Source organism: Neofelis nebulosa, chromosome 5 (assembly GCF_028018385.1).
Source record: "Neofelis nebulosa isolate mNeoNeb1 chromosome 5, mNeoNeb1.pri, whole genome shotgun sequence".
In the NCBI taxonomy this organism is placed as follows: Eukaryota; Metazoa; Chordata; class Mammalia; order Carnivora; family Felidae; genus Neofelis; species Neofelis nebulosa.
Window position 1 is genome coordinate 6,506,322 of NC_080786.1, and position 18,780 is coordinate 6,525,101.

Genomic DNA, 18,780 nt, shown 5'->3' on the forward strand with positions numbered 1-18,780 from the left:
GATATAGTTTGGTCCCTAACAATCTGAAACAATAAAATCGGTTGAAAGAGAATTCTGTTTCCCTCTTGGGTTACCCTTTGGAGTAGAAATTACTGTTTTTCAGACCTCTGCCCTTCGGGTCTTGGTTAAACACTTTCCACGGACAGTCTGATCTAGACAGGTGATTGTAGTTTCTGTGTATGTGTAGAGGAGAAGTCTCCCCTTTTGGTATTATGTGTTCCTGAAAATAGTCTAAAACCTGGGTAAAAGGTAGACGTGGAGGCTTCCTCTTTTGATGACCAGGACCAACCCTCTTTCTGAAGGCACCTGGAAAAGATGGACAAACTTGGGAAACATCTCTGGCTGAAAGCACTGTACAGCTAAGAACGTAGGGAAGACCTACCAAGTCAGGATCTGTGTAAGAACAGAGCCCCAGGGTAGTGACTTTGACATTTGAGTCCTTTTTAGTTCTTCCATAGGGTTGCATTTTCATTTGATAGCCTTGTGGGGCTTTAAACAGAGGGTAGTGAACCCCTCCTTTTGAGTTGGAACCCCAAAGACATGAGGCTAAGGGGGAACCAAAAGAAGATAAACTTAAAAAAATTTTTTTAAAAATATTCATTTATTTCTGAGACAGAGACAGAGCATGAGTGGGGGAGGGGCAGAGAGAGAGAGGGAGACACAGAATCTGAAGCCGGCCCCGGGTTCTGAGCTGTCAGCACAGAGCTGGACGCGGGGCTCGAACCCACAAACCGTGAGGTCATGACCTGAGCCGAAGTCGGTCGCTGAACTGACTGAGCCACCCAGGTGCCCCAAAAGAAGATAAACTTTAAAGTAGGATTAAGATGTTCTAGAATTAACGGTGCCCTCAGCTGCCTGCTGGAAGCACATGTAACATCATTACAGGAGTATAGCACCTCCGATTACTTTCCCTCAAATTATTACTTTTTAAAAAAATTTTTAAAATGTTTTTTATTCTGAGACAGAGACAGAGCATGAGCAGGGGAGGGGCAGAGAGAGAGGGAGACACGGAATGGGAAGCAGGCTCCAGGCTCTGAGCTGTCAGCACAGAGCCCGACGTGGGGCTCGAACTCACGGACCACGAGGTCATGACCTGAGCCGAAGTCGGACACTTAACCGACTGAGCCACCCAGGCGTCCCTTCCCTCAAATTGTTTTACAGTTTTGTGTGTATCATGACTGGCTGATCATTGAAAATAAGTAGCCAGCAGAAACATCAACAGTTGAGGCAAACAATATGCCAAATTGGCATATTGTTATCATATGCATATCATATGCATTATCATATGCATATTGAATAATAGTGCTTGCTATGATCAAGGAAGTGGGAATTTCAGTCGAGAGCCATAAAAATGTATAAGAACCGAATGAAAAGTCCGTTACAGATCTGTGTTGCACACTAACAGAAGTTAAGAACTCAGTGGATGATTTTATCGAGATTAAGTGAAAGTGGAGAGACAAGTAGTGAACTGGAAGATAGATCAGAAGATAATACACAGACTAAACCCCTGGAAAGACACAACAATAATACAGAAGAGAGGGAAAGACACAGAGAGGCTGCAGTGAGATGGCCTAAGATCCACAATCAGGGCCACAGTAATAAAGGGCAGAGAAATAAAAGAAGTAGAAAAGAACTTTGCAAAATGAATGAAAGACATTAAGCCACAGATTCAGGAAGCTCTGTGAACCAAGTAAGATAAATAAAAATTCCACACCTGTTCTTATGCCAGCCAAATTTCTGAACACCTAGGAGAGAACCTTAAAAAGCAGCCAGAGGAAACAAGGCATTACGATCACAAGAGTAATAGTTATATTGACAACTAACTTCTTAAAAACAGTGGATGCCAGAAGACAGTGGAATGATAACTTTAATTGCTGAAGGAAGTAATTGTCAACCTAAACTTGACAAGTGAAACTCTTTCAAGAATGAAGGTTTCAAGTAAAGAGGGTGTTCTTCAGGCAGAAGGCAAATGATCTAGAGGGGAGGTCAGAGATACAGAAAAGAAGGAAGAACACTGAAAATGATAATATTTGGATGTTCTAAAAGTTCTTTGATTGGCCACCAAGAAGATGAAACTATCTATGAATGTTAGGTTTTGATAAATCAAGGAGGGATGCTGTAATCTCTAGGATAACCACTAAAGGATAGAAAGATGATTCTCGGGGTGCCTGGGTGGCTCAGTCAGTTGAGCATCCGACTTCAGCTCGGGTCATGATCTCACAGTTGGTGGGTTCAAGCCCGTGTTGGGCTCTATGCTGATAGCTCAGAGCCTGGAGCCTGCTTCAGATTCTGTGTCTTCCTCTCTCTCTGCCCCTCCACTGCTCACACTCAGTCTCTCTCTGTCTCTCAAAAATAAATAAAAATGTTTAAAAAAAAAGAAAGAAAGATGATAACTTTCAAGCTAATACAGGGGACAAATGGAATAGAGAATTCTCAAAAAGAAAGCAGATTAAGGGAACAAAGAGTAAGAGATAGACAGAACTAATCCCTGATGAGTATAAGATGCAAAAATCTTTAAAACATTCACAAATAGAATCCAGCAGTATGTAAAGAAATTATATCATGACCAAGTGTTTTAATCTTAGAAGTGCATAATTGATTTAACAGTTGCAAATCCATGTTAACAGAGCAAAAGAGCCCACAGGATTATCTCAGTAGATGCAGAAAAGGCCTGTAGGGTATAATCTTTAATCAGAGTAAACCAATTTGGAAATGCAAAGGACCCAGAAGAGCCAAGGCTATCTTGAAGAAAAAGAACGAGGTGCGCCTGTTGGATTTCAGGATTCGTTATAGAGGTAAAGTAATTAAAATGGGAAGCTTTTGGTGCTAGATAGTTAAATAGACAGTGGGAGAGAATAGAAAGTCCAGAAATCTGGACTTCTTTAAGCAAAGAAGGAACAACACAGAAATTGGAAAATGGAAGCTTTTCCAGTAAAAGTCAAAGCATTTCAGTTCTTTTGAAGTGCTATTTCATAGAGGTGAGAAATTGTTTCAATATTGGTTATTAGTACCAGTTGATGGGGCTTCAACAGGGGAAGAAGTCATCCCTTTTGGTGTCTTAATGTTACAAAATTTCATCTTGTAACCCTCGAGCTATGTTGATATGGTATATTTATTTCCATTTGTTTACTTTCAACCTGTATTTGTGAATTTTTGGTTTCAGATTATTCAGTTTTAGAATTTTCATCTGGTTCTTTAAAAAAAAATTTTTTTTAAAACATTTATTTTTGAGAGAGAGAGTAGGGAGGGCAGAGAGGGAGAGAGAGACACACAGAATCCAAAGCAGGCTCCATGCTGTGAGCTGTCAGCACAGAACCTGACGCGGGGCTCAAGCCCACGAAACCGTGAGATCATGACCTGAGCTGAAGTTGTACCCTCAACCGACTGAGCCACCCAGGTGCCCCAGGTGACCTTTCTTGGTAGACATTTGTTGTGGGATCTTTTCTGGGCCTTGTTGGGGGGCCTGTTTTCCTCCACTGTGCTGGTCTTTGATTTCTTCCCTTTTGTTTTTTCTTTCTAGAACTCCTGTAATTTAGGTGTTGAACTTCCTGGACTGGGCCTCTAGATTCCTTGTCTTTTCTCCTTTTCCTCTTATTTTCTGTATCTTTGTGTGTTTACTTTGTGAGATTTCTTCAATTTTATCTTTTAATCCTTCCGTTGATTTTCATTTCTGCCATCATATGTATGCATTTTTAATTCCTGAGAGCTCTTCCATTCTGTTTTTTTTTTTTTTTAACAATGACATCCTATTTATTTTTCATGGATGCATTGATTTTTGAGCTCTCTGAGGGTATTGATAGAATTTTTGAAGTTCTCTTCTCTCTACATAATATGTTTTCTGTAAGTTGGCTAAACCCCGCCTGTGTTTATCTCTCAGGTAAGTGGCTTTGGCTTTCCTAGACCTGTTCATATTTAAGGATGGACCTCGGTACTGATTAAAAACTGTGAGCTCCTGAGTAGAATCTGCCAACTGTAGGATGATCTGACCGGGCTGTTTTTGAAGCTGGTCACGTTCTCCTGAGAAGTATCTTCTGCTTTCTGCTTGGGGACTGGTGGGGGAGAGTAGGTATAGGCCCGGCTGCCAACATCCTAGGAACCACAGGGGGAGGAGAGCTGGAATTTCTTCATTGGCTGTGTTAGCCTGTATTCCTTTTGTTTCAGTATGGTGCCTGTGCCCTCAAATTTTCCTACTCCTCCCTGTCCAGAGGTTCTTTATTTTATCTTCTTTGGAAAATAACCTACTTTCTGCTGGGTTGGGGGAGGCAGCCCCCAGCCATGGCGAGTGGTGGTGAGCTCTGAGGGTCTGGCCGCCCCTTGTACTGTCTTTGGACTCCTCTTTACCCCAGGCTTAAGAGACATCTGGGGCCACAAATTCCTGAGTGTTAGAGGGTCCTTTGCAGCTTTCTCCACAGCCAGCTCAGGAGTCTGTGTGGTTATTGACCCACTTGGTATCTGTTTTCCATTCAAAATTTCATTTCTGTGATTCTTTGCTGTTCTCTTTGTCCTCGTGGGTTTATGCCTTCAAAAAAACCTCTGTGCTGTGGTTTTCATGGCATTACAGGAGGGAGTAAAAGTAGTGTTTGTGTCCAGTCCTTCACCTTTATCTGGAAGCTCTCTCTCCAGTGTTCCTCAGAAATGATGGGGCCTAGATAAAAGCAAGTATTCCAGAGGATGGCCCGGGACCCACGGTTTGTTCTGTGGGAGGGTGGTGCCAGGGGCCTGTTTACAGAGTTAAAGCTGGAAGCGAATTCAGGTGACCTGGCTCGATTCCTTGTTCCTAGGCCGGGCTTGTGAAGGCATGTAGAGCTTCTCTTGTCACCCTTAGAAGGTGCTCCTGGACTTACATTTCTGGCAATGGTAGCGAAATAGCAAAACGGCCGGAGAATGTCCTCTTACGAGACGTAGAGATGCCGGACAAGGTATAATAAATATCCTTTTAAAATGGATATGCATAGCTGCATATGTAAGAAAGGAAGAGAGGAGCAAGAGGAGGCTGGAAACTAGAGCTGTATACCTCCACCTTTAGCTGGTGGGACTTTGCATCTCTGCCTAATTTAGAGATGTGGGTCTGGTAGCAGTGTGTAAGGCACGAGAGACAAGGTATGAAATGGAGACTGAGGCCCTCAGGTGGTAAAACATCCTTAGGGTTATACCTTCAGTGAAAGCACGGACTAGAAGAAAGATCCTTTTGCTGACACAGGGAGTATATAAGAAAATTGTCTTGACCTGGGTGGATAGGGAGGCAGGTAGTTTCCCTTGAGAATTTACAACCGTAGGCCCGTGCTTACGTGAGCTTGGAGTTGAAATTGATAGCAACTAGCGTTCTCTGGGAAGCGCGAAGTCGCGAAATTAAAGTGATTCCAGATTGATCATGTCCTAGAAAGTTTGGCATAAGCAAAAACATAAATTATCTTGGGAAGGTCGCCCCCTCTAACTTGGCCGTACGGTATTCTCACAGAAAAGGCCCGATGGACAGAGTAAGCTCTGTGCCCGAAAACGGAATCCAAAATTCCGAGAATCCCAGATTCCAGACATGCAAGGAAACAAGATGCCGTGAGTGAAAATCATCAGAATGACAAGTGGCAGAAATAAATGTTCAAGAAATTCAATTACAGAATTATAAAACAGGGATTTGGAAGTATGACAAAGAACAGAAGTGTCAAAATCAACCCAAGAGATTTCTTGAAAAGTAGAGATTCTAGAAGTGAAAAAATGGGTTAATTGAATTTATAAATTAAGTAGAAGAGCTAAATAGCAAATTAGACACAACTAATGAGAGAATTAATAAATTGGAATTCTCTATAATGGTGTCTAGACACAGAATTGGAAAATACGAAGGCAGGGTTAAAATAATGGATAGAAAAGGAAAGTCTAATACACTTCAACAGGATTTTCAGAATCATAGAGTAGGGAGATTCAGTACTCAAATTGATAAAAGTCAAGGATTTTTCAGAATTGAAAATAGAGGACAATCATCAGATTAAAAGCATGTTTTTCCAAGCAGTGTAATAAACATAGACACGTATCTCATAACGAAACTGCAAAGAGAAGATCTAAGAAAGTAGCCAGAGGGAAAAGAGAGTATCTACAAAGTTAAATTAATAGCAGATTTTTCAGCAACAATAGTATAAATCAGAAGACAGTTGAATAATATTTTCAACTCAACCTAAAAGTTTATGTTCTTCGAAACTGTCAGTTAGGAAAAGGGGCAAAATAACATTTTCAGAAAAGCATACAAAGGCTTCTCTACCAAAAGATCTTTACTGAAGAACGATGTTCTTTTGGAAGGACAGTGGTCCCAGAAGGAAGAGCAGAGAAGGAGGAGGGTTGGCTGAGCAGACAAGCTGACAGATGTATGGACAGATAAGAAAATACTGAGTGTATAAAACACAGATAATATCTGCTTTGGGAAGCAGATAAGAAGAACAACGGTAGATTAAATAATACAAATGTTATGTTAAACTAAGTGTAATTGGAAGGAGGTAGTTGGGGTTAGAACAGTTAAGTTCTTACGAGGGATGGTAGAGATGTTGATTAACTTCAGGTTTTTAGCATAAACAGTATACAGTAAAGTTTAAAGCCTGGCTTGTAATAGAATAGAGCATTACTCTCAGACCAGAAGTGGCTGAGATAAGGAATTAAAAAAGATAATCCAAAGGGGGTAGCAGTAGAGAAAAAACATGTAGACATAGCAGTAATCATGACTGTAATGGTACTCAAAGCTAGGTCAAAGACAATGTTAAATTTAACTGGAAAAAAAAAGATACAGGAAGATTTAAAATAAAAGAAAAAGATAAATTCAGAAAATAGTAACCACAGGAAATGTCGTATAGCTATGTTAGCATCAGATCAAATAGCATTTTTGGTAAAGAGCAAACGAACAAATGAAGAGGGTTACTATATAGTTCGAAAAGTTTTATTACCAAGAGTGTATAAAGAACTTACACAACTCCTAGGAAAAGCACCCCAACAGAAAAATGGGAAAGGATGTGAACAGGCATTTCTCAGAAGTAGAAACAAAAAGATGATTGGTTTCATAAATAATCAGGAAATGGGGATCAAAACTGTAATACACCATTTCATACTGGCCGTGCGAGCAAATATCAGGGGGTGAGGGTGTAGCTCAGTGGGGCTGTAGTCTCCTGGGAACATAAATTGGCACATCCAGATTGGTACTTTGGAGAACAGTTTGACAGTATCTAATGAGTTGAAGATGATCATACCCTGTGACCCAGCATCTCTGACGTACACCCTAAATGCCTCCCTCACATGAGCACAAGAAAACACAGAAGAGGAGTCAAGAGGCTTCATGGTGGCGGTAATCAAATCAGCGCCTCTTATAAATAACCTAGAAGTTCATCAAGAAGATGGGTACGTAAGTTGTGGTGACGTCATACGGTGGACTGTGTGCGCCGGGAACACATGCATTGCGGAGCTACAGGGGAGGCCACAGGGCATGTACCGTTGAGCCAGGCTGCCTGGGTTCGAAACCTGGTTTTGGCCCTCGATAATAACTTGGGTAAGGTACTTCACCTCTTGGTGCCTCAGTTCAGCATTAAATTACTATCTGTAAAATGCTTGGTGTAGTGCCTGCTGCGTGTTTGTTAAATAAATGTGTGTCGATGTGGATGGCTCACAAATAAATGGGTCAGGGCAAAAAAGCAAATGAATCAGAGATTGTTTGGCTGCTGGAAACCTACTCAAAGAGTTCTTCTCGTGTAAAAGTTCAAAGATAAAAGGTACACACATTTTGGATTCTTTTCTGTCCCACTCTGCATATGTGCCACTCCACGGTGGGTGCACACTCCAGCGTGTGTGTGTGTGTGTGTGTGTGTGTGTGTCCGTGTGTCTCTCTCTCACGCTCCAGCCTCCCTCCTTGCACCTCCCTGTCCTCCCTTCTAGGTTCTTAGTCCCCACACCCTGGCCATTCTTACTCTGGTTGTGGGGGATGTGGAGTAATGAACTTGGATACCAGATAAGGTCACCTAACCTTCAGGTGTCTGGGCCCTTCTTGGCTCCCCTGGAAGAACCTGTTGGGGCAGCAAGTGGCTCCTCTGGAAGAACCTGTTGGGGCAGCAAGTACTCAGCTAACTGCAGGGTTGCCTTCTGAGGAGGGCAGGGCTAGGGGGAGCCTAAGACAGGAGCCTCCCGGGAAGGGAGCCTGGCCGCTGGCTAGGGGAAGGCTGCCTCTTCTCTCTGGACGGACCTGGGGTCTGGACCGTGAGGGAGGGCACCGGGCATGCCTCACTTGGCCACCTGTCAGGCACGCGGGCTTCTGGGAAGAGGGTGCACCTTGGCATGTTGATGGCCAGCTGGGGTCCGAAGTGGACGTGGTGGGTGACACCCCTTTCTCTCTGGTCTGTAATGCCCACGTGACCGGGGCTGGGCACCTACTCCCTGGGGAGGGTGGGGTGCCGCGGAAGGGCTGCAGGAGCCAAGGGTGGAGCTCAGCAGGTTGTTGGTTGCTGGGGTTTGAAGTTCCCTGGGAGATGTTGGCTGGGCCGGATGCACCCCAAGCCCAGAGCTCAGGGAACCCCAGGCGAGGCATGGCCACTCTAGCTTCACAGCCTCCCACTGAGGCTCTGCCTAAATCGCCCTCGTTTTTCTGTCCTTCTGTCATTCTTCCTTCTCTGGTAGTGCTTTGAGTCCTCATAGGCAGGATCCTGGTAGGATTTCCCCTGCTTCCCCTCAGCACATACTGGGCTGTGTGCAAGGCCAGCTGGACTGGGAAACACCTTCGGTGCTTGTCCTCGAGTGTCAAAACTGGTCTGTTTAGGTTAAGCTCCCGGAATGTAGGAATGGAATCTGTGTTTTTTTGTTTTTTTGTTTTTCTCAGTGGTGGCGTGTGTCCAGGGGTGGGGTTTCTCTGCCCACCTGGACTGAGAACTTGGGGAGGACCGCGGTCTTTCCAACAAGGTGTAGGCCCCTGGGAGGGAACCTAGGGAATGCTTGTCGGGGGACACTGCTACTTGCATACGTGGTGCCCTTGGGGGCCAGAAGTCGGTTTGGCTGGGGCTCAGGGATGGGGCAAACCACTTGCCTTGGTATCTCGGAGGTAGGCTGCCCTCAGGGCCCCTGGGTATGGGGGTACTGCAGACGCCCCATCTTGGGAGCACGGCTTCCTCTCCTGCTGGGATGGGTGAGTGGGTGGGGGTCAGGGGAGCCTCCTGTGCACGGGTGCCCTGGCCCTGTGAGCAAGCGCGGGCAGGAACTCTGTGTCTATTAAAAGGCGGAGGCTGCCTTGTGTTTGGAGCGTTGCCAGAGGCTATAAATAGCTGAGTGTGTGCAGAAGCAGAGCAGCAGGGAGGAAGGGGGAGGCCCTGGGTTTCCAGCTGGCAGCGAGCTTGGGTGTGGTGTGGGAGGGGCATGGAGTCTCCCAGCCTCCCCAGGTCTTCCTTGGGCTCTGAATGCAGAGCTCCTAGAGGTGTAGGCGTGTACAGTCTCGACCTGATGGGCCGGGAGCCCTCCGGGGGACTTGTGCTGTGAAGGATTGTCACAGGCAGCCGGAAGGGCTGTCGCTGCTAATACAGCAGCTAACGTGCCAGGCATGATCCTAACTACCTTTAGAATGTATTAACTCGTTTGACTCTGGAATAGCCCTAGGAATTAGGTGGGCTTATCATCCCCTTTTCACACATGAGGAAACAGAGGCATAGGGGTAGATTGGTAACTTACCCAGGGTCACACAGCCCGGAAGTCTCCGAGCTAGGATTTGGACAGAGTCGGCCAGCTCGAGGCTGCCTTGTTCTCAGTTGTCTGTAGGAGGAGCTGGTCAGATGGGGGTCCAGTTATATCCTGAACCCCTGAGCCTTAAGATTTGGAGTTCCCAGCCCTGTCCACTTGGGTCCTGCCCATGGTAAAGGCCAGAGGAGTCCCTACTTGGTGAGTGGCCTTGAAGAGAGGAGCTGGGCCAGCCTTAGGCCATTGTCAGTGTTTTGGCTCCTAGGCTTGCAGAGGGGCTTGGTGCGATTGTCTGCATGGAGATGCTAACTCCCCTGAGGACTCTAGAGCTTGGGCTGCGGGCTGAGGCCATGCCTCCTGTTGTCCCTGCCCTTCGAAATCCTGCCCTAGCCAGGTGACAGCTGTGTCCTTCTGTCTGTTCGTTGGTCCTTCCAGCCATCCATCATGTGTCTGGAACTAGTTTTTGCACTGAAGGTAGTCAAGCCTTCTGCTTTCACCAGCCTTGCAGTCTCATGGGGGAAAGCTGACATTTAAAAAGCAATTGTCAAGTACATTTATAGTGTCTTCTTTTATGTTACATGAGAGTGTGCATGCGTGCACATGAGTGGGGGGTGGGGTGGGGCAGAGGGTGAGAGAGAGAATCTTCAGCAGACTGCATGCTCAGCACGAAGCCAGATGCAGGGCTTGATCCCACGACCCTGGGATCATGACCTGAGCCCAAATCAAGAGTCGGATGGTCACGCGACCGAGCCACGCAGGCGCCCTGAGAAGAGCCAGAATTTAAAGAAGGTGAGGAGGATCTTGCAGCCAGAGGTAGCCCTCGTGCTAAGCCCAGAAGCTGAGCGTATTTAGGAGGCTGGCAGAGCGGTGTGCCAGCAGTGGGGGAAGCAAGATTGAGGGGTGGCTGGCACCCCTATCCGCAGCCCACTCCATCCTTTATCCTTTTCAGCTTCTCCCCTTAAACCTTATATGCTCGATGAAGGGCTTGGCTGGGGGAAACCAGCGTGCACCCCCACAGAAGTCCCTTTGTAGACCCCAAGGCCTTTCCTGTGGACCATGCTGGGTCTCAGCTGCCTGGGTAGTTGGGAGACCACTCTTTTCCTTCTTACAAGTGTCCTTGGATGCTCAGGGGTACGCGGGTGGCTCAGTCGGTTCAGCGTCCGACTCTTGGTTTCAGCTCAGGTCATGAGCTCGCGTTCATGAGCTGTGCATGCAGCTCACACTGAGCACGGAGCCTGCTTGGGACTCTCCCTCTCTTTCTGCCCCTCCCCTGCTCTCTCTCTCTCTCTCTCTCTCTCTCTCTCTCTCAATAAATATACATATAAAACAAAACAAAAAACATAAATTAAAAATAAAAATCAAAAGGCTAAGTGTCCTTGGGTGCCCAGAGCCATGGCTAGACATTGGCTTTCTGATAGGATGACATTCCGAGCCCTTGGGTCCTCCTACCTGGAGCTTCGAGATTTGCTGCTTGCCCCTGGCCTCTAGAAGGAGACTCTTGTCATTGCAGAGAGATGCAGAAGGGGCGGGGTGACTAGCGAATGGTGACTAGCGAATGACCACTCCTGCGGGGGGGGGGGGGGGTCCCTTACTGCCTGACAGCCAGTCATTGTCCTCCCTGGGTGCACTATTTGCTCACCATGGCCAGTATAGGGGTGTGAGGGAGGCTTCGGGCTTTTGGACTCTGGGCACTTAGCTCTTCAGCCGGGGTTGGGGTTGGGGTGGGGTCTTCTCTCCTTGGCCCTTCCAGCCAGGCTTTCAGGCTGATGGTGAAAAGGGCTCCTGGCTGCTGGTGGGCTGGCTGACTGTCCTTCCATGGGGGTGACTCTGACCCTTCCTTCCTCCTTCCTGGGGTGGGAATACCAGTTAGGGGTGGCATCATCAGGTCCCTGGCCCACAGTAAGCCCAAGAAGAGTGGAGAGGTTAGTGGATGCTTGGTGCTGGTTTCCTCTCGGACGTCTGTGTGGTTTTTGACAGTGAGGTTGATCATGGGTGCCCCGTAAAGGCACTCCCAAACGGAGTTCTGGAGAGCTCTTCAGCTCAGGTGTCAGGTCTAGGGGCCATAATCCCTTTCCTCCTTCCTCCTTCCTCCTTCCTCCTTCCTCCTTCCTCCTTCCTCCTTCCTCCTTCCTCCTTCCTCCTTCCTCCTTCCTCCTTCCCATTACAGGGCCTGGGGGCAGTGGGGCAGATTTGAGGACTTGCTTGGGGGAGGGATGGTGAGAAAGGTAGATTGGGTGAATGTTTGAGGCCATGTTTGAAGGAAAGAAGTATTTGAAGGGGCAGTTGGGGGTGGACGTGCCTGGCCACCCGGCTGGCACTCATGCCAGGGGTGGAAGAGGGCATGAAATGCTGGGGGTGCTCACAGGGGTCTTCGGGGGCCAAGCCCAGCTGGGAGCCAGCCCTTCCTCTGCTTGTGGTGACTCTGGGAGCCTTACCCTGAGCACGCCGGCCTCATTCTTAGGAGCTTCTCCTGCCCTGTTGAGCACCAGCTGTTGTTGCTGGGTGCAGGAGGGACACCGGACTGGAGGGTACTTACTTTCCGTTCAGTCTGGATGGTGTGTGCGTGTGTGTGTGTGTGGGGGGGGGGCGGCCATCCGGCTGACACCCGCTCACCACCCAGCCTCCCTCCGGGTGGCCCGGGACCCAGGACCGGTGCAGGGGCGCGTGGACCGCGCGGCCGTTCTCTCACCTCTCGCCTTCGGGGCACAGGTTCCGGGCGTGGGGAGGCCGAGACCCGGGAGTGCATTTACTACAACGCCAACTGGGAGCTGGAGCGCACCAACCAGAGCGGCCTGGAGCGCTGCGAGGGCGAGCAGGACAAGCGGCTGCACTGCTACGCCTCCTGGCGCAACAGCTCAGGCACCATCGAGCTCGTCAAGAAGGGCTGCTGGCTGGACGACTTCAACTGCTATGACAGGTGCCCTGGAGCCCGGCCTCCCCTACCCCCCGCCCCCCGCCCCCCAGTCCCGCCGGGGCCCTCCTGTTGCTGCAGTGCTCACTGGGCCTCGGGACGTCGGTGAAAGCAAGCCTGGCATTTAAGGGTAGGGGGAGACAGGAGCCCCTCCAGACAGCGTGGGCAAGTAGGGATGCCGCCTGGGTCCTCTCTTTCCCGCGGCTGTTTTGCCTGCCTCAGTCTGAAGGAGGGCTCTTCGCTGTGGCCCCTTGGCTATTCCTGCTCGACTTTGGGTCCCACTTTAGGGCAGGTGGGTTCACGCTGTCCCCTGATGGTTCTCCGTGAGCTTTTCTGTCTGTGGGGAGGGGTCGGCTGCGTGGGCCCCGGTGAGCTGCGTGTCCCTCCTCTGAGGGGTATCTGGGAAACTGTGTGCCTCCAGGCAGGAGTGTGTGGCCACCGAGGAGAACCCCCAGGTGTACTTCTGCTGCTGTGAAGGCAACTTCTGCAACGAGCGCTTCACCCACTTGCCAGAGGCTGGGGGCCCAGAAGGTGAGGGCCGCGGGAGGGCAGGCTGGGGCCTCTCCTTGGCCCTGGAGCTCTCGTCTCAGCTCCCGAGTTCGGTGGGGGAGTGACCGCGGGGCTCTCTGGTCTGGCCCCCGAGGCGTGTGGGTGGGCGGGCTGTGTGACACAGGGCTCCGTGTGTCCCCCAGTCACGTACGAGCCACCCCCGACAGCCCCCACCCTGCTCACGGTGCTGGCCTACTCGCTGCTGCCCATTGGGGGCCTCTCCCTCATCGTCTTGCTGGCCTTCTGGATGTACCGGCATCGCAAGCCCCCCTACGGCCACGTGGACATCCACGAGGTGAGACGGGGCTGGCACAGGGCAGGGCAGGGGTAGAGGTGGGGTGGCAGGCCAGACCCTGTTAAATCCTCGATCTCCCCCAGGACCCTGGGCCTCCACCTCCATCCCCTCTGGTGGGCCTGAAGCCACTGCAGCTGCTGGAGATCAAGGCCCGGGGGCGCTTTGGTTGTGTCTGGAAGGCACAACTCATGAATGACTTTGTGGCTGTCAAGATCTTCCCGCTCCAGGTGAGTGTTTGAGGGACTCCCAAATCATCCACTGCTGTGGCTTGAGCTACCCCGCCCCAGGGCAGTCCGGGCCCGTGCAGGTGGGACGAGAGACAGGTGGGCCCCATTGAAATGTTCTCGCGGGGTCAGGGTAGAGCTTTGCAAAACCTCAATCCGTTCTGGTTTGCAGGGGTTTGTTCTTGACATCAGGTTCTGCTTAGAGGCGTTGGACACCAGGCCACCCCAGCAGTTGCCCAGGACACTTAGCAAAGTGAGGCCTGGCTCTGCATCTCGTGTGGTGGGTGACACTGGGCCACTCGCTCCCCTCCCTGGGCTTTGGTGGCCGTGTTTGTAAATGAGGTGCTAGCCCCGAGCGATCTCAGGGATCACTGTTGGCCGGTGCTCTGGGGCCCAGCTCGGTCCTGGTCTTCTGCCCGCCTCCTTTAGGGAGCCGAGGCTGGGAGGGAGGGAGGGTGGGTGGGTACGTGGATGGCGTGGGGGTGGCAGTTCTGCCGCAGGGTGGTGTGGCCGCAGTGGAGTTCAGCCGCATCCCTGCCTTAGGACAAGCAGTCATGGCAGAGCGAACGGGAGATCTTCAGCACACCCGGCATGAAGCATGAGAACCTGCTGCAGTTCATCGCCGCCGAGAAGCGAGGCTCCAGCCTTGAGGTGGAGCTGTGGCTCATCACAGCTTTCCATGACAAGGTGAGTCATGCCTGCGGACGGGGGCTCCCGAGATGAGGTGGCCTTCTGCCATAAGGTGACCCTTCGTAAGTGCAGACATAAGAACCCCTAACTCTGGGATGAATTCTTATGAAGAAGCATAGTGCCTTCATGATTAACAGCCGCCGACACCCCTCCCGCCCCCCCCCCCCCCCCCAACCCCTCTTGGCCTCACACACCTTCCGTGTCAGTCCCAGCCTCCCAAGGAGAGCAGCCTGCTGCCGCTGGTCCACCGAGACCCTCCTCCCAGGGCTGGGCTGGGCCGGGCTGGGTCGGGTCCTGTTCTATACCCAGAACCTGTGCCCCAGTTCTGTGCTGTCTCCTCTAGGGCTCCCTGACGGATTACCTCAAGGGGAACATCATCACGTGGAACGAACTGTGTCACGTGGCAGAGACCATGTCAAGAGGCCTCTCATACCTTCATGAGGATGTGCCCTGGTGCCGTGGCGAGGGCCACAAGCCGTCTATTGCCCACAGGTACCTGGGTCAGCAGTTGCCTTTCCTGTGCTTGGTCTGGAGCTGCAGAGAGGGCTGGAGGGTGAAAGCAGGGCCTGGGGTCGGGGTGGGGAGTCTCAGTTTCATAAAGGTGCTTAGCTGCTCTGTGATGGGCCCACTTGCCCCTTCCCCTGCCTTCCACCCGTGTCCTGGGCCTGGCGTGGCCTTGAGGGTGGTTTTCTCTTGCCCTCTGGTGGCCACATGAGGGAATGCTGACTCCATTACTTTGGTTGGAGGGTTGGTTCAGCAGTTCTCAGACTTTTTGGTTAGGATATCTTTACGTCCTTTTTTTTTTTTTTTCTCTTTTAAATGTTGATTTATTTCTCTTGAGAGAGTGCAAGCGGGAGAGTAGCAGAGAGAGAGAGAGAGAGAGAAACAGAGGGAAGGAATCCCAAGCAGGCTTCTCACTATTAGTGCAGAGCCTGACATGGGGCTCGATCTCATGACCTGTGAGATCATGACCTGAGCTGAAATCAAGAGTCAGATACTTAACTGACTGAGCCACCCAGGCAGCCCTAGGATCTCTTTATATTCTTTTTTTTTTTTTTTTTTTTAAATTTTTTTTAACGTTTTATTTATTTTTGAGACAGAGAGAGACAGAGCATGAACAGGGGAGGGTCAGAGAGAGGGAGACACAGAATCTGAAACAGGCTCCAGGCTCTGAGCTGTCAGCACAGAGCCCGACGCGGGGCTCGAACTCACGGACCGCGAGATCATGACCTGAGCCAAAGTCGGCCGCTTAACCAACTGAGCCACCCAGGCACCCCGGATCTCTTTATATTCTTAAAAAAAAAAAAAAAACAACTGTGTGTGTGTGTGTGTGTGTGTGTGTGTGTGTGTGTGTTTATTTTTTTTGAGGGAGAGAAAGAGAGACAGACAGTAAGCTGGGGAGGGGCAGAGAGAGAGGGAGAGAGAAATCCCCAAGCAGGCTCTGTGCTTTCAGCACAGAGCCTGACGTGGGGCTTGAACCCACGAACTGTGAGCTTATGACCAGAGCTGAAAGCAAGAGTCGGGTGCCCAACCGACTGAGCCACCCAGGTGCCCCTCTTTATGTTCCAAAGAAGAACGTGTGTATATGTGGGTTATGGGTATTGGTATTTGCTGTAGCGGAGCACACACATTCCATTATGTGTCGGTGATAACATCACAGGTATGCAGCCTCTGGAAAACTCTTCTCCTGAGAGAATGACCTCACAAGAAGACAAACGATGGGTTATGAATGCGAAACATTTTGATCTTGCGGTTCCCCGGAAGCAGTGGCAGGGACTCTTTGAGGTCCTGGGGCTACACCTTGACACCACCGTGTTGACTCGTCATCGTAGTCCTCGCTAAACGCAGGCACTGTTCCAAATACCAGGCCACGTCGGTCTCGTTACCTGAGGAGAGTGTCCGTGAGCCACTTGTCGTCTGTGAGATAGGTGTTGTTTTCCCAGCCCCATTGTACAGAGGAAACAACAGTAGTGCAGGGAAATTGGGTATTTTGTCATCAGACCTACAAGGGACGGGAACGAGCCTTGGAGTCCGGGAATCCAAGCTCAAGGGTCCCTTGTGGTAATAACATCAATGACATTTAAGCTTGACGGTATAAAACTGCAATTTTTGTAGGTCAAAAGTGGTTGAATATTGACTCTCCCGTATGGTTCAACCTAACGATAGTACCCATTAAGTGTGCCGGGGTGGCCCTAAGTATGTGTATCTGCCACTCCCTGAGTTTAATCGTCACAGCAAGACTGAGACAGGTACAGGGGAGACTGAGGACCGGAAGTGTCTCTGCTAGTGAGAGGTGGCGCTGAACTCACATGCCAGCACCCTGCTCTTCACGGTCTGGTGGCGGGCCTGAGCCCTTCAGGGGCCTGCACAGAAACCCGGGCAAGTTCATTAACCTCGTCACTCACATCCCGCATAACGTACATTTTTCCCAGAAGACTTAATCCTGGGCCGGTATGCCTGACCTCGGCCACTCTGAGAACGTAAGGGCCAGCTTTTGATTCCGTGGGGACTGGAATGGGGTCTGCCCAGCCGTTGTGGTAGGTGTTGCTTTGACAGGTGTGGCAGAAGTGCGGTTAGAGATGCTCACGCTGAGGGGGGTGAAGGGTGGGAGGATGTCCTAGAGCTGTTCGCCTGTGCGGCTTCATAAAACTCCACCCTGGTGCAGACCCTGACCCCCAAACAGGGTGGGGTGCCCTGGTGTGGGGGCTCTAGAGCATAGCCTCCAGTATCTCGGGGGTCACGGTGGGGATCCAGGGTCAAGGTAGCTTGGACCACGGTGTTCACCTTCATCTCGGTCTGCTTGTCTCCACAGGGACTTTAAAAGCAAGAATGTATTGCTCAAGAGCGACCTCACAGCCGTGCTGGCTGACTTTGGTCTGGCTGTTCGGTTTGAGCCAGGGAAACCGCCGGGGGACACTCATGGGCAGGTAATAAGCCTCAGGGGGGTGCAGGATGGGGGCTGGCACAGGAGCGGACCCTGCCCTTCTCGTGCCCAGCTGGCAAGACACAGGGGCAAGGGCACTGAGCTCAGAGCTGTCCGACAACTCCAGGAACAACGCTCGTTTTACCAGTGGGGAAAGCAAGGCCTGGAGGGCGGCCTCGCCTCGGAGCCTGGTTTGTCAAACACAGCTGCTCCATTGGGGTCAGCTCTCAGCCTTGTAGCCTCGGTCTCTGTCTCTTTCAGCGGAATTACTAAGCAGTATAAAGTAGAAGGAACTATACTAAGAATCCAGAAACCTAGAAAAGGTAGCTAACAGTTAAGCCTGAGGAAATCATCCTAAAACAACTGCGGTAAATATCTTTAAGTAATCTTTACCCTCTTGGTTTTTGATCTTAATCTCAGTAAAGCAGACACCGTCTAAGCAGCCCCTTGTGCTGGCGGAGTAAAGAGGCAGCAATTCCAAATTAGATTATTGTTGTCTCGAGTGTGATGTTTTTAAGTTATTCCTGGGGTATAACAGACGCCATGACTTCTTGTGACCTCCCCGTGAATGTGGCGAATCACGGATTGTCCTCCCTCGTGGTATGGTCTGAATGCTGCCATCCTGGCCCCGTCTGGTGCACTCAGGGGGTAGCTCTCGTGTCCAGCTGTGAGTACGTTCGTGTGTGGCCATTGGCAGCCTCTCCTGTCCTCCTGTAGGTGGGCACGCGGCGTTACATGGCCCCTGAGGTGCTTGAGGGAGCCATCAACTTCCAGAGAGATGCCTTCCTGCGCATCGACATGTATGCCATGGGGCTGGTGCTGTGGGAGCTTGTGTCGCGCTGCAAGGCCGCGGACGGTGAGTGGGACGGGAGCCCCGGGCATGCAGGGCGTGGGACGGGGAGCAGCGAGTCCTTGGGGTGACCCTGCTGGGCTCTCTCTCGCCCCCCCCAGGACCCGTGGACGAGTACATGCTGCCCTTTGAGGAAGAGATCGGCCAGCACCCATCACTGGAGGAGCTGCAAGAGGTGGTCGTGCACAAGAAGATGCGGCCCGCCATTAAGGATCACTGGCTGAAGCACCCGGTGAGGGGCCTGGGTGGCAGGTGACTCTGCAGGGGCACAGAGAGGGGAGCCCCTCCATTTGTGACAGGAACCCGAGGTCGAGGGAGCATGGGATAGAGAGGATGCCTCACAGGCAGCCGGACGGTCCTCTCCTCCCCTGTCTGCTCAGAGGCCACTTAGTGCCCTGCCTCCCTTCCACGGGAAAGTATCTGGGGAGGTTTCGTGCTGGCCGGGGAGGTGGCTCTGGGTTTGGGCCCAGAGTAAGGGGGCCTGACCGGTCCATCAGGGCGCCCCCACGTGGACCATTTGTGCAGGGGAGCCGACTGGCCCTCGCCCTGACACGGTGTGGGTTTGAATCCTGGATCTGCCAGTCAGTAGCTGGGTGACTTCTGGCAGCTTTTTTTCTTTCTTTGTTATTTTCTTTGTTATTACTTATTTATTATGTA

At 50.7% G+C, this 18,780-nt stretch overlaps 1 protein-coding gene across 3 annotated transcripts in view; it reads left to right on the plus strand.

Moving 5' to 3' along the window:
- ACVR2B (activin A receptor type 2B) overlaps window positions 1-18,780 on the plus strand; it is a 40,478-nt gene that overhangs the window by 10,417 nt on the left and 11,281 nt on the right. For 2 of the 3 annotated variants that reach the window (XM_058729437.1, XM_058729435.1), the window contains exons 2-10: window positions 12,391-12,598; window positions 13,014-13,123; window positions 13,285-13,436; window positions 13,520-13,663; window positions 14,204-14,347; window positions 14,694-14,842; window positions 17,163-17,277; window positions 17,991-18,129; window positions 18,225-18,355. In XM_058729437.1, the coding sequence (XP_058585420.1) occupies window positions 12,391-12,598; window positions 13,014-13,123; window positions 13,285-13,436; window positions 13,520-13,663; window positions 14,204-14,347; window positions 14,694-14,842; window positions 17,163-17,277; window positions 17,991-18,129; window positions 18,225-18,355 (1,292 nt within the window). The remainder of the gene's footprint in view (window positions 1-12,390; window positions 12,599-13,013; window positions 13,124-13,284; window positions 13,437-13,519; window positions 13,664-14,203; window positions 14,348-14,693; window positions 14,843-17,162; window positions 17,278-17,990; window positions 18,130-18,224; window positions 18,356-18,780) is intronic. The other variant, XM_058729436.1, reaches the window with a different exon arrangement.